General features: G+C 39.4%; 2 protein-coding genes across 2 annotated transcripts in view; one reads left to right on the top strand and one right to left on the bottom strand.

Annotated features, from left to right (window-relative positions):
- Nucleotides 1-279: 279 nt before the first annotated feature.
- SPCS1 (signal peptidase complex subunit 1 homolog (S. cerevisiae)) lies at nucleotides 280-1718 on the top strand (the record flags this gene model as incomplete). Its single annotated transcript, XM_010185695.1, has 3 exons — nucleotides 280-339; nucleotides 603-689; nucleotides 1596-1718. Coding segments are annotated over 3 exons (270 nt in total), but the record flags the coding sequence as incomplete, so codon positions are not given.
- A 1231-nt stretch (nucleotides 1719-2949) lies between these two features.
- The window catches only part of LOC104541592 (serine/threonine-protein kinase Nek4-like), a gene marked incomplete at its 5' end in the record, with an annotated part of 9444 nt that continues 124 nt past the window's right edge, over nucleotides 2950-12269 (bottom strand). The window contains 11 exons of the mRNA XM_010185693.1: nucleotides 2950-3042; nucleotides 3737-3870; nucleotides 5350-5555; nucleotides 6215-6303; nucleotides 8269-8375; nucleotides 8774-8840; nucleotides 9211-9336; nucleotides 10232-10375; nucleotides 10582-10635; nucleotides 11092-11514; nucleotides 12228-12269. The exon at nucleotides 12228-12269 is cut by the window's right edge and continues 124 nt beyond it. Coding sequence (XP_010183995.1) covers nucleotides 2950-3042; nucleotides 3737-3870; nucleotides 5350-5555; nucleotides 6215-6303; nucleotides 8269-8375; nucleotides 8774-8840; nucleotides 9211-9336; nucleotides 10232-10375; nucleotides 10582-10635; nucleotides 11092-11514; nucleotides 12228-12269 — 1485 coding nt within the window. The remainder of the gene's footprint in view (nucleotides 3043-3736; nucleotides 3871-5349; nucleotides 5556-6214; nucleotides 6304-8268; nucleotides 8376-8773; nucleotides 8841-9210; nucleotides 9337-10231; nucleotides 10376-10581; nucleotides 10636-11091; nucleotides 11515-12227) is intronic.

Below are 12269 nucleotides of genomic sequence, written 5' to 3'. Positions count from 1 at the left end.
GTTTTCATCGATTATCCTCTCCAGCCAGTGCTTGCTTTTTGGGGTTTTTTTGTTGTTTTTTTTAGATAACGTGGGCAAGACTGTAGTGGAAGTGTTAAATAAATTAAGAGCTTAATTCTTGAAATCCAGACACTGCACGAAAAATAATTCCAGTCTGGTTTGAAAGTTGAACAAAAAGGCTGAGAACCTGTGCTCAGGCTGACTCCAGGCTCTAACCTGCAAGAGGGTGACCGGCAAGTTTGTGTGTTGGGTAACTGACAAAAATACTTTTTCCCACAGGACTACAAGGGCCAGAAGTTAGCAGAACAGATTTTTCAAGGAATCATTCTTGTCTCTGCAGTAAGTATAACAGAACTATGGGTGATAGCTGAAGGACTTTGTTTTCTGATCTTACAAGCAAGTTTTCTGATTGTTTGGCTTAACTGGGTCACTAAAAGCTTTAGACAAAATCAGAGGGGCTGTCATGGCTTAAGACTTTTCTCCTTTCAATCTTTTAATTTCATTATTGGCCTACCATTTTGAAACCAAGGTTAGAAAGATGCATGAGTTGTGGCTGGGAAATGTTTTTGTTTGTTGCAAGTTTGATTTTTGTTTTTTCCCAGATAATTGGTTTCATCTATGGATACATCACTGAACAGTTTGGCTGGACTGTCTACATAGTTATGGCTGGGTTTGCTTTATCATGTTTGGTAAGAATCGTTTTTCCCCAAACCAGAAAATACATGCACTATTTAATGTGAAGTAACCGTTAAATGAAGGGGTTGTCAGCACAGACTGATGTTTGCTATGTAATTCAGGTTATTAACTCACATCTGTACTTTCTCTGATCTGTACAAAGTGCTTTATAAGCCAGTAAGTGCATCTTCTCAACTGCTAGTAAGATCTTAGAGAACACTGCAATTTAATACTACTTTTGAATTAGGTTTTTATTTCTATTAAATGTTACTTTTAAGTCTAGGTAATAGCATTGATAACAGAAAGGACAGTGAGGCTTTCTGTGAAGTATAGTAGCTTGTCACAGAAGTTCTGCAGCTGGCCCATGCTGACCGAGGAGACAGGCTAAGACACAAAGTAGAGCATGACAGGAGTAACTCCCTGTTACCCACGTAAGCCATCCCCTTCCAACTGGGGCACACCGCATGTGGTTTTACACGTGGTTCTTGTACCTTTCAACCATTCAGATACGACCTGATTTGACCAGTCACTACTTCACACATGTGTATTGCTGGTATCGTCATCTGTGTGCTGCTTTGTTGATCTAAACATCCCTGTGCTTGGTCCCAGATAATGAGAGGGTTTCACAGAGCTGTTAGAGGGGCTGGGATGCTGGCAATACCTCAGTAGTCCAAGGTTTTTTATTTCAGGGTGGGTGCTGTTGTGTTCCTTGCAATGAGCTGAGGTTTGTTAGCAATGCTTACTTAAGTGTTACTATGCAGTGTACAATGTAAACTATATATATATATATATAATCTTTACAGTATTAAATTGTATGAACTTTATGACTAGTAGGTACAATAGCTAGGGAATGAGATTTCCCTAACAAGCTGTACAAAACACTTGTCTAGCATCTTGATTTACATGTTCTTTTCTCTAAGCTAACGCTCCCTCCGTGGCCTATGTACCGCCGCAGTCCTCTGAAGTGGCTACCTGTCCAAGAGTTGGGAACAGAAGAAAAGAAGCCAGCAGACAGAAAGCCAAAGAGACACACCAAAAGCTAAAAAAATGTGCTTCTTTGTGCTGTTACTTTGTTAAATTTTGTTAAATGCATTTCCACTGGGAGATACTTCTTGGCTTAGTGTTTGTTTTCTTGTTTCTACTTTGTATACTACCATAAGTACATCAAGATCGGCAGAGAGCATGAAGGCTCTCCAAGTTTTGGCTGGAGTTTCAGTGAAGTCAGTGGGAAGGCAGGTGCAGGAGGATTAACTTTAGAAGGCTACTGGAGGTCTCATCTCAAGCATTTTAGTGAAAAGGAACACAGGTGATCAAATCCAGGTTAGTTAAGCTGCTGCCATAGCCTGACAGATAATACACAGCCGGACTTCTACCAAAATATTTCTAACAACACAGGTTGTGCATTTAAAATTTTATTTTACAAATTCAATTCCCTTTTGATTTCTTTACCCTTTAAGAAGAACACGTGCTTTTTGTGCAGTGATGGTACATAACAGTGCCTGAGGGCGTGTAGTAACACAATCTAGATGCACTGAAAGGGAAAAGCTAAGACGCCTGTTTCTCTACGTGACCCTGGTCTTGGGTACTTTCACTCCTAAAAGGAATCAGTATTTGCAAGACAAAGATTTCTCCAGCTGGGACCATGGTAACCATGGCTGTGTTCCTTTCAAACATGTTTAGACTTATTTTATCCAGTTACCAAATACTTTCACCACCTTAGTGACTGCCTTAGCAATACAACACAAAAGCAAAGGCTCTGCTTAAGAGCAGTACAGCCACCCTCCTTAGCACTTTAACTTGGCAGTTACCTAGACAGCTTTTGGTGCTATAAAAACTAGTAATTGTTTCTACCTGCTAAATCTTCACAACTATTTGATGTAATAGCTTAGAACCTCTATCACACCATAGCCTTGGCATAGATTTTGTTACCATATTTTGTACATGACCATACAAAAAACTCTCTTGTTATGACAAATTCAAATCAAAACATTTGTTTACACTCCCTTGGTAAACTTGCTACTCTGTCCCTTGCTGCATCTATAAAAAGCAACTTTTTAAAGTTTCATTAAGAGAATAAAAACTAAACAGTTCCTCTTCTAAGAAAGTGATAGATTGCTTCACATTTTAACATGAAATACACTGCTACAAACCATAACGTTTTTTGCGAGTTCACCTCCTTGTTCCAGCAGGGCTCAATGGATAAATGTGCTTTGTAAGCTGATCCAATCTATCGAATTATAAACCAGTCCTTTTGTCTCAGGGAAAGTGTTTGGGTCAGAACTTGCCATGTTCTTCAAGAAATTTCAGATGGCGTGCCTTCACACTGTAACTTGTGTACTTGTCTCCCATGTGCTCCCGCAGCTGCAGCTATTTAGAACACAAAAACCCCCACAAAATTCATGGACATTGCAAAAAGCAGCAAGTACCAATATCTTAACAAAAAACCACCACAGCGCTCAACTGAAAGCAGCATGTGAAGTTTGACAACACACATGGGAGGGAACTAAAATGGACAAGTCTTTGCTGTCTGACGGCAAGAGTTCCAAATCCCACCAATTTAAAATATCCGTCAGATTTTCACAGGTTATACTTACCCATGCAGTATTTTATTTGTAACTAAGTTTTGAATCAAATGACCTGGAGGTATTTGCTCACTCACCTCTAATAGGAATGGACATTACACTGTTTCTCACTTTGGACACAGTAATACAAAGGCAAAAAATTATGGTTCAAAAAAAACTGCTGTTGAAGAAATACCAAAATTATTCGTGTCCCTTGCATCTGCCACAGACTCAGAGACCATGGTACAATTCTAAAGCTCCTACACTTTCTGAAGACTTTGTGGTTGAACACAGTCCACATTCAGAATCAAACTTCTAAAGATTGAAAGTGACAATATACTTAGCCCTTGCCTGCCAGTAACAAATACTTTCTGGAAGCAAGATTTGCACTACTATATCAATATCAAAAAAGTAATGGGGTGGGGAGGGAAGTAAAAGACCCTGCTCATTTTTCGAGGTTTATAACGAAATTAAACAATGTTAATATGAAAGACATTCACCTCTCTTTTCACTTCATCGCCTTCTTCCATGATGCTGTACACCTTCTCAAGAAGCTTCACTCCCAGTCCTCGCACCACATCAGATCTGAGGATTTCAACCATTCTCCTAATCTTCTCAGGAACTGGTAACATATCTGTTAAAAAAAACAGCTGACCATTTGCACGAAACAACTGTATCTGAACTAGTTTGCTGGAACGATCAACAAACGGTGAATCAGACGCACTCAGATGCCAACTTTTAAGACACTGGACAGTACCAAGTCAATGCAGACGCAGTTTGCACAATTGGGTCCCTGTAAACTTCGTTTCGGGTGGTTTCCTGTATACTACGTTACAAATACTATTTGAATGAAAAGTACTATTCTCTGGTACTATACCACCCCCCAGATATTTTAATAATTCAATCACTTGTACTTACAGCAAATCTAAAAAGAGTTTAATCACTGCAAAACACCAATGGCATAATGTCTGCCATCTGCCCATTTGCCTCAACGGCCTTTGAATCTTTTGCTCCTCAGCTGAAGCTGCCAACAGGAGAGAGTAGTCTTAGAAGGGGAGGCCTCCGTTAGGAACTAAACTGAGACCACTAGCTTGCTCGTTTAGTCACCAAAATCACCACTCCTTTCACACAAAGAATCAACTTCTGAAAATAAAGTATCTGAGCTAACTAAAATAAGTTTCAACTTTGAAATGCAGTAGCCTTGTCATCCCAAATGGTAGTAAGTAAGTAGCTGGAGGATCTCACTATGCACTACTTACAGTGGGGAAAAAATGGACAGGAAAAGGAAAAAAACAACTGAAACTGGTACCTTCAACATACCGCCATACGTGTTTAGAGACAAACTCTTTCAATGTATTTTACTGTAGCTATGCAGAATCAACTTACCGGAGTAAAATCCAGTGGTTTCCCATTGCTTTGCCTAGCACCAGATTAGTTACAAGTAGAATCCTTATTTAAAACAATAAACAAAAGAAGGTCTGAGACTTCAAAAACCTCTCCTCAGCTTTTTCTCTTGTTGCATAGTGAGTGCAGTCACAGCAAATAAAATTTTTTCTTGCTTTTTGGAACACACATACATACTTCAGTCTAAACCAGACCTCAAATATAAGAAGTGATTCAATTCTTGCACCTATATCCGTAGGAAAAATAAGCTTGCCCAAACTCTGCAGTGAGGATGAGCTTTTATACTCGTACAAACCTCCACTGCAGTCAATGCTTTGTGTATAATTTCAGCTTTATCCATAATTCACAAAGCTTTACAGCTATCAAATCATTTGAACAGCTTAAAAATCTTACTTCAAAATACACATCTTCAACTGTTTATTTTGGAAGCTTCTAAAACACATGGGGAAAAATCGTACTGCAGACCAGCTTTCTCTCTTCATTATTACACTCACCAACCACACTTTCCTTTCACTGGCAAGTGAACCACAACCAGAGCAGTTTTGCACAGGAAATTATCAAGGAAGATGTTTACTTCTATGAGGATTGTTGAGAATTGGGAAGAAATAAGAGCAGATTGTCTTCTGCTGTCCACTAGCAGGATTTCTGTGGTTGACAAAGCAAAAGCAGTTGACAACCATTCATTTAAAGCAGTAACAGAGAAACAGACCTGAAGAAATATCTTCAAATTTTAATTCCTCTGGCTCATCAGGTGATTTTCCATGCAAAATCAATGTGTCTCGATATTTTCTATGAAATTTAAACTCTGGGGCTGGAGTCGAGGTTACACAATATTCAGAGTTTTCCTTTGAGTCCATTTTCAGTGTCCATGTCATTAGCTGCACCAAGTCATTCATTTCATTCATATTGCTTTTTCTAGAAGAGGAGAAATAAGGTAAGATTCAGTCACCATTCATGATGCAACTTCCATCTTGCATTCCAAGGACTTTCAGTAAGTTTAGTGAGGTTCTGCCAAGTGTTCCATGTTAAATTACTTCTTGTGGTGCAGTTTCATCAGTAGCAGCATTAACAGTATCTCACCTAACGAAGGTTCAGAGCCCGTTCACCTAGCAACAACTCACAATCCTATCAGCTACTGCTACCTCTGTAGCTGCACCTGTGGTAATGCAACAAATCCTATTTTGTTAATAATTGCTTACACTGACAACATCACAAATAAATTCAACTTCATTCAAAGGGAAAAGGAAGCATACTGACACCTTTGAATTCATACTTTTAATGCAACCTGACAGTGAATGTCCTCTGATGCTGGACGACTGCTTTCCTGGAAAGCTACAGATGACAAAAAACAAAGGTACACAATCACATGTCCCAAAAAGTTCAGTGTGGAAAGTTCACAGTCACAGAGAAACAACAATTAAATGGAGTTCATTCTCTTTATGCGTTACACACTTCTTCAATCACGATGTAGAGATGAATTACGAAACAATTCCCGCCATATTTCCCCCCTCACTCCAAGTCAAGGTCCAACATAGCAGTGAAAACAATTGCACAGTATTAAACTAAATACTTACTTTTCCTTAGAATCTCCATCAGATTTATCTGCAGAGCTTGTGGAAGAACTTAACTCATCATCAGAGAGGCAATGGGATTCTTCCTTTCTCTAAGTGAAGAAGGAATAAATGACAAAAATTCTAATAGCCGACAGCAGTTTATCAATGTGGCATGAATTACTTTTCTTTCATGGAAAAAAACATTTTCAGCAAGTATATTTTTACAGATTCAGCTTAGTAATATTTTAAAGGTATAAGCTTTAGTTTAAAAAACAAGCTAATACACATGAAAGCTGCCAGGCAGAAAAGGACCTGGGGTGTTGGTGGCCAGCAGGATGACCATGAGCCAGCAATGTGCCCTTGAGCCAAGAAGGCCAATGCCATCCTGGGGTGTATCAGAAGGGGTGGTTGTAGGGCAGAGAGGTTCTCCTGCCCCTCTGCTCTGCCCTGGTCAGACCACATCTGGAATATTGTGTCCAGTTCTGGGCCCCTCAGTTCAAGGACAGGAACTGCTTGAAAGAGTCCAGCAGAGCCACAAAGATGATGGAGGGAGTGGAGCATCTCCCTTCTGAGGAGCGGCTGAGGGAGCTGGGGCTCTTTAGCTTGGAGCAGAGGAGACTGAGGGGTGACCTCATTCATGGTTATAAATTTGTAAAGGGCGAATGTCAGGAGGAAGGAGCCAGGCTCTGCTCTGTGATGTCCAATGCCAGGACAAGGGGCAATGGGTGCAAGCTGGAGCACAGGAGGTTCGATCTGAACATAAGGAAAAACTTTTTTACTGTAAGACAGAGCATGGCCCAGGCTGCCCAGAGAGGTTGTGGAGTCTCCTTCTCTGCAGACATTCAAAACCCGCCTGGCCGTGTTCCTGTGTGACCTGGTCTGGGTGATCCTGCTCTGGCAGGGGTTGGACTGGATGAGCTTTCGAGGTCCCTTCCAACTCCTGACATTCTGTGATTCTGTGATGAAATGCTTATTTGACTGGCATTACATCTCTGTCGTGCAGTTTTAACCACTGTAAATGCTTCACCAAGTGCCTCTATTAAAAATAAATAATTAATTAAATAATGCACATCTCAGTTCTTATTGGTCTCTAATACACATTTTAAAATAATATTTAAATCCATTTTTATATCAGTTCAGCATGTTCCCAGCATTCCCTAAAATACAGAGAGATTTTAACCACTTGTGTCTCTACAGTCCTGTGCTCAGTGCACAGCCTAATCTGGAAAAACATCACCAGCATATGCACACACAACTAGTGCATGCTAACCGTATGCAATCCCAGTTTGTGAATTCAGATGAAGTTTTTCCATTTAGATACCAATTATAAGCACAAACATGTAGGTAAAACATGCAAAACACTTTCCATGCAAGTGCTGGACAATAGAGGAAAATAGAACCTACACTTCAAAATTTCAGACTAGAATTTCTTCAGTGTTACTCTTCTGCATTTATTGGTATTAATCCCTTGATGTTGCAGAAGATTTTCAAATGTATGTTTAAGGTATTAAAAAAGACTGTCTAATTAAACAAGGAGGAGAATGTTGATAGAAACTATTCACTTTTCACCTAGCAACCTTATTGGCAGCACTTAACATGACTACGGATTAAAAAAAATAGAAAAAAATGTTCAAACACCACTATCAAACCAAAGTTAGGTTTGGTTTGGTGCAAAATAGGCACCAGGCTAAAGGCAGTTTGTAGTTAACAGAAACTTAAAGCAGTCTATTGATCTGTAACTAAACCACAGTTCAGGATAAGTTTTTTCCCTTCCAAAACAAAATAAACACTGCCATTTAGAAAGCCCGTAACAACCAGTAAGAGATCTCCAGTTTTCAACTGACAAGTGGAGTGCAAATGCACAGTGAGCCTGGAATTTCAAACTGATCTAGCTAAACAGAAAGGGGGATTAGAGATCTGTACTCTACCTCAGCACTTACAAAGCAGTATTTACAGAGAACTGTGCACTCTTATTGACTGAGAGTTCCTTCAACACAGAGGTTTTTTAAAATATAATTTTCTTCCCAAATCGTGCCTCCATTTAAGTATTCCAAAAGCAGATGTCCCCAGTTTACCTGAGAAATACTGGGATCTGATGAGGACTGAGCAACTTTAACATGATTTTCCATATGTGATTTTGCTTCAAGTACTGCACTATTTGATGTTCGTCTTGCTGGAATCACTGGAAGGATGACATTTTTACAATATTTACAACTTAGCTGCATGTATTTTGAATTCGTTTCATGCTCATGCAAGAAAAAGTCTATCACCTGGCAGAAAACAGGCAGGTAGGTATTCTGCTAAGAGAAAACACTGAAGCTTCTATCTGAAAGGTGTACATTCTGCGCTTCGTGTACATCTCAAAGACAAGTTGTCACCACTAAACAATTCAACATAACTGAATGAGCAGCAGAAAAGTACAGACATGTTAACGGAGATTTCTATTTAATACAGAACTAGACCCTTAGTGCATCTTTCTGAAGATGTCAGTGAAGAAGAGACAGCAAGTTATAATTTCTTCACCAAGAAGTTACCAACCTACTTATACATAGAATGCTAACATGCAATCATAAAAATTACCAGAGGGAAACATCTCCTCCCGAGACTGTTTCAGCCTCCTTCGTTCTCTTGCTGACAAGGGCCGGTCCTTCAAAAGAAGTTAATTGGATATTAATTAGCAATCATCACAAGTGGCTTTTGTTATCTAAAGCAAAAAAACTTTTTCAACTGACATGGAAGAGAGAGCTGCTACAGTAGATCTTATGAACGTCTAACAAATGCTTCATTATTTACTACAAAACAGTCTTAGTCAATGAGACCAATTCACATTCTAGAAAGGGAGCTTCTCACCTCCCTGGTTCAGCAAGGCAACTTCTCATCCCACACTGACCAGATGCTTGACAGGTCTTTGACTAGGCAGGAAGCTACTGTACATTACTCACTGCATACACTCAGACAATAAACTGCTCAGAAGGAGCGAGACACAAAAATAAGCTGGTGCAGTATTCAGTACTAACCCTTGAAATGGCAACTTGACTGGTTTTGGTGCTATTTACAGATTCGGAGACTTCAGCAGCGCACTGCCCTGTCTTTGTATTCACATCAGAAGGAAAAGGCAAAGGCCGAGGAGCAGCTGCTCTGAGCTTGAAAGAGAAGGGAGCAAGCATTTATACCTTTTAATAAAAAGTTAAAGTACTTTTCAATCTAGAAGACATTCTTGCATGGTAAGGCTGGATGCCAGAGGTTTGGGATCCTACTATAACCTCCTCACATCTCCCAACTTCACCCCTCCCTCTCCACACCTCTGCTTGCGTCCACTTCCCTTCTCCCCATCTCTACATCTTTTTTTCCTCCTGCCAGGCTATTTTTCTGGCAATACTTTTGCAACAACTGTCCCTACTCTCAAAAACCAAAATCCAAGAAGAAAAATAGGATAGCATACTGAAAAACAATCACCCTCTTCTCTACCCTTGTATAGCCAGTGCCTTTCTCCAAAGAAATCTCCCTGTTTAGTGCGGAAGCATTGACAAGAGCCCTCTGTTATGTACACATGGTAAGGGCCAAGATTTTCTTCCTAGGATTGCACTCATAAGCTCAGGGGCAGCCGTTACATCTGTCTGTTCTAAAATACTACTAATCTACTACCCACTACAAGTGGCCTTACCCACAAGAGTCAGGAAAAGTATTGCTATCTATTTTGTAGTCACAGTGAGAAGCCCTGATGGAAATCGTTAGGAAATACTGTAGCACAGCAAAGGCAAAGCCCACAGTTCACTGTGTTTCCTTGTGCCCATCTGGCATAGCCACCTCACACTTGAGAGAGTTATTGAGATTTTTAAAGATTTACCCTGGCTGCTTCCAAAGGATATCTTGAGAGTTCTGCATTTTGTTACCAATGAAGTTATGCAGATACACGTGAAACAAGAACAGCATAAAAAAAACCCTAAAACATCCTTTTTAAAAAAGCAGGTCTAGTTTTTAAAAAGTAAAAAAATGCAGGAGTCAAAGGAAAGAGAAAAATTGTTTCAGTATCTGCACCTTCTCTGAAGAGATTTCTGCGAGTTCTCTTTTCTTCCGCCGTCGCTGCCGTGGGAGAGAGAGTTCACTGCCAGGACTATGAGGCTTCAAGTTCAAAGCAATTTCTTCTTGAGCATCTCCCACAGTTCCACGACAGACATCATCCTAATGAGTAAAAGTATTCTTTAAAGTGTAGACGTGCCATTTCCAGATTTACACCTTTTTGTTTAAATCAACACAGGACACAACTATTTGGACTGCATTTACTTTCACACACCACAGTTACAACCACAATAAACTCCTACTTGAGAGACAGCTGGAAAAAGTACCAGCGTTTTTAAGCTACTAAACCTTCAAAGAAGGACACTTACTTGAATTACAACAGGAACAAACGGTGCTAGCAGCTTTTCAGTAGAATTCAAGATCTACAGTAGATAATGATTTCTCATTAGAAAAGTGTGTGTGAAATATCATTCTAGATCAAAATGCAGTGAAAAAATAATTAGCCACCTATTAGCTCCTGATCCAAATCAGGCCCAACTCAAGAGTAGTCAGGCCTATTTAGAACACAGAACAAAGAAGTTCTCAAACTATTCTTACCATCTCTTTTCTCAGCTGGAAAAGATTGTTGTTGCCTGTAAAAAAATATTTCCATCATCTAGATGCAAGGCTAAAACTACTTCACCACGGTGCCTTTGCAAATCTGAAGCCAAGACTCCCAATTACTCACACATCTCAGTACTACTTAAGCATCTCAGTAATTCCATCAGTAGCATCCTACTTTGACAGAAAACCATGTGCAGCAGCTCTCTGACTGTTAAGAGCTGGCCATTAGTTAAATCTATTACAAAGTCTACTTCAAGTAAGTATAAATGCATTACCAGGTCAGTTTGCTTTCGGTCTTTTGATACAGACTGTAGGAGTTTCAAAGTGTCACCATCTTCTATAGCATCATCAGAAGACTGCTTACACTCAACTTTCTCAGCTTCAAAAGCTTGCTTTGCTTTTTGCTGTAGTCCATCTTCCTTAATTGCTGGGCTACTGGATATGATTTTAGAATTCCCTGGAACATTTATAGATTTTGTTTTATTATTCTCTGGAATGTGCTCACTGCCAGGCTTTTCACTTTCGTACTTCATCCTTTCAGAGGGTAAAATATCAATTTTCACTTCACTAACTGTAGCTAAGGAGCCTCCCAGATTGTTCAAATCATTATTGCTTGGTTTTCTTTCCAACTCAACAGCTGGTTTCTCCGAGGGACAAAATCTGCTGGCTTTATATTTGATAATGCAGTCATCTTCATTCTGGAATTAAAACAAAAACATATATTAATTACCTTTTGGGTATTATGCACATAGGAAAGAATACTCTAAGCACCAAAGGAAAATCAGTAACATACCAGAGTACATAAATTGTAATGAAATTACGACCAACTACAGATTAGGAGCCTCAAAAAAGCCGCAACCATAATTTTTGAAGAGATACAGGCTGCACGTGCTAATGACATATTGCAAGCACTGGTTTACACACATGCAGTACACCTACTTTTCACCAGGACCATGAAAGAAAAGTTGTACTCCCTTGGTTCTTCTGTAAGGGAGGAGCCACCAACTACCAACTGTTTTTAAGTTGTACCATATACATTCAGTGTTCTAGTACTGAAAGCTTAAACCCAAAAATGGCAGACTCATTACAGAAGATTAAAAAATGCACCCGATTCCCCATTACAAAAGATTTGTTCAAACCACCACTAAGAATTGCAGCAATAGACAATTTTGGTTGTAATACTGGTTACTGCAATTAGTTAATGGCAGTTAGTTCTACTTATCCATAGCTGTTTATTTACTTCCACTCTTGCCTAAGCACAATTCTTTCCTTAACGTGAATTTTACACCTTACTGGGAATCAGATCTATGTTCTCACAAATGCTCAAGGCACTTGTAACACCGAGGTTTTTTCTCCAATTTAATAAAAAAAAAATCACTTGCTTTTTCTAAAGAAAATATATAAATCTCACAATTTTGTATTTCCTGGCTTGCTCAAAGGAGTGGTTTTGGTG

The sequence above is a fragment of the Mesitornis unicolor genome, unplaced genomic scaffold, assembly GCF_000695765.1.
Source record: "Mesitornis unicolor isolate BGI_N332 unplaced genomic scaffold, ASM69576v1 scaffold40195, whole genome shotgun sequence".
Lineage (NCBI taxonomy): Eukaryota > Metazoa > Chordata > Aves > Mesitornithiformes > Mesitornithidae > Mesitornis > Mesitornis unicolor.
Note: the sequence above shows the minus strand (reverse complement) of the source record. Positions and strands in the feature narration are given on the sequence as shown.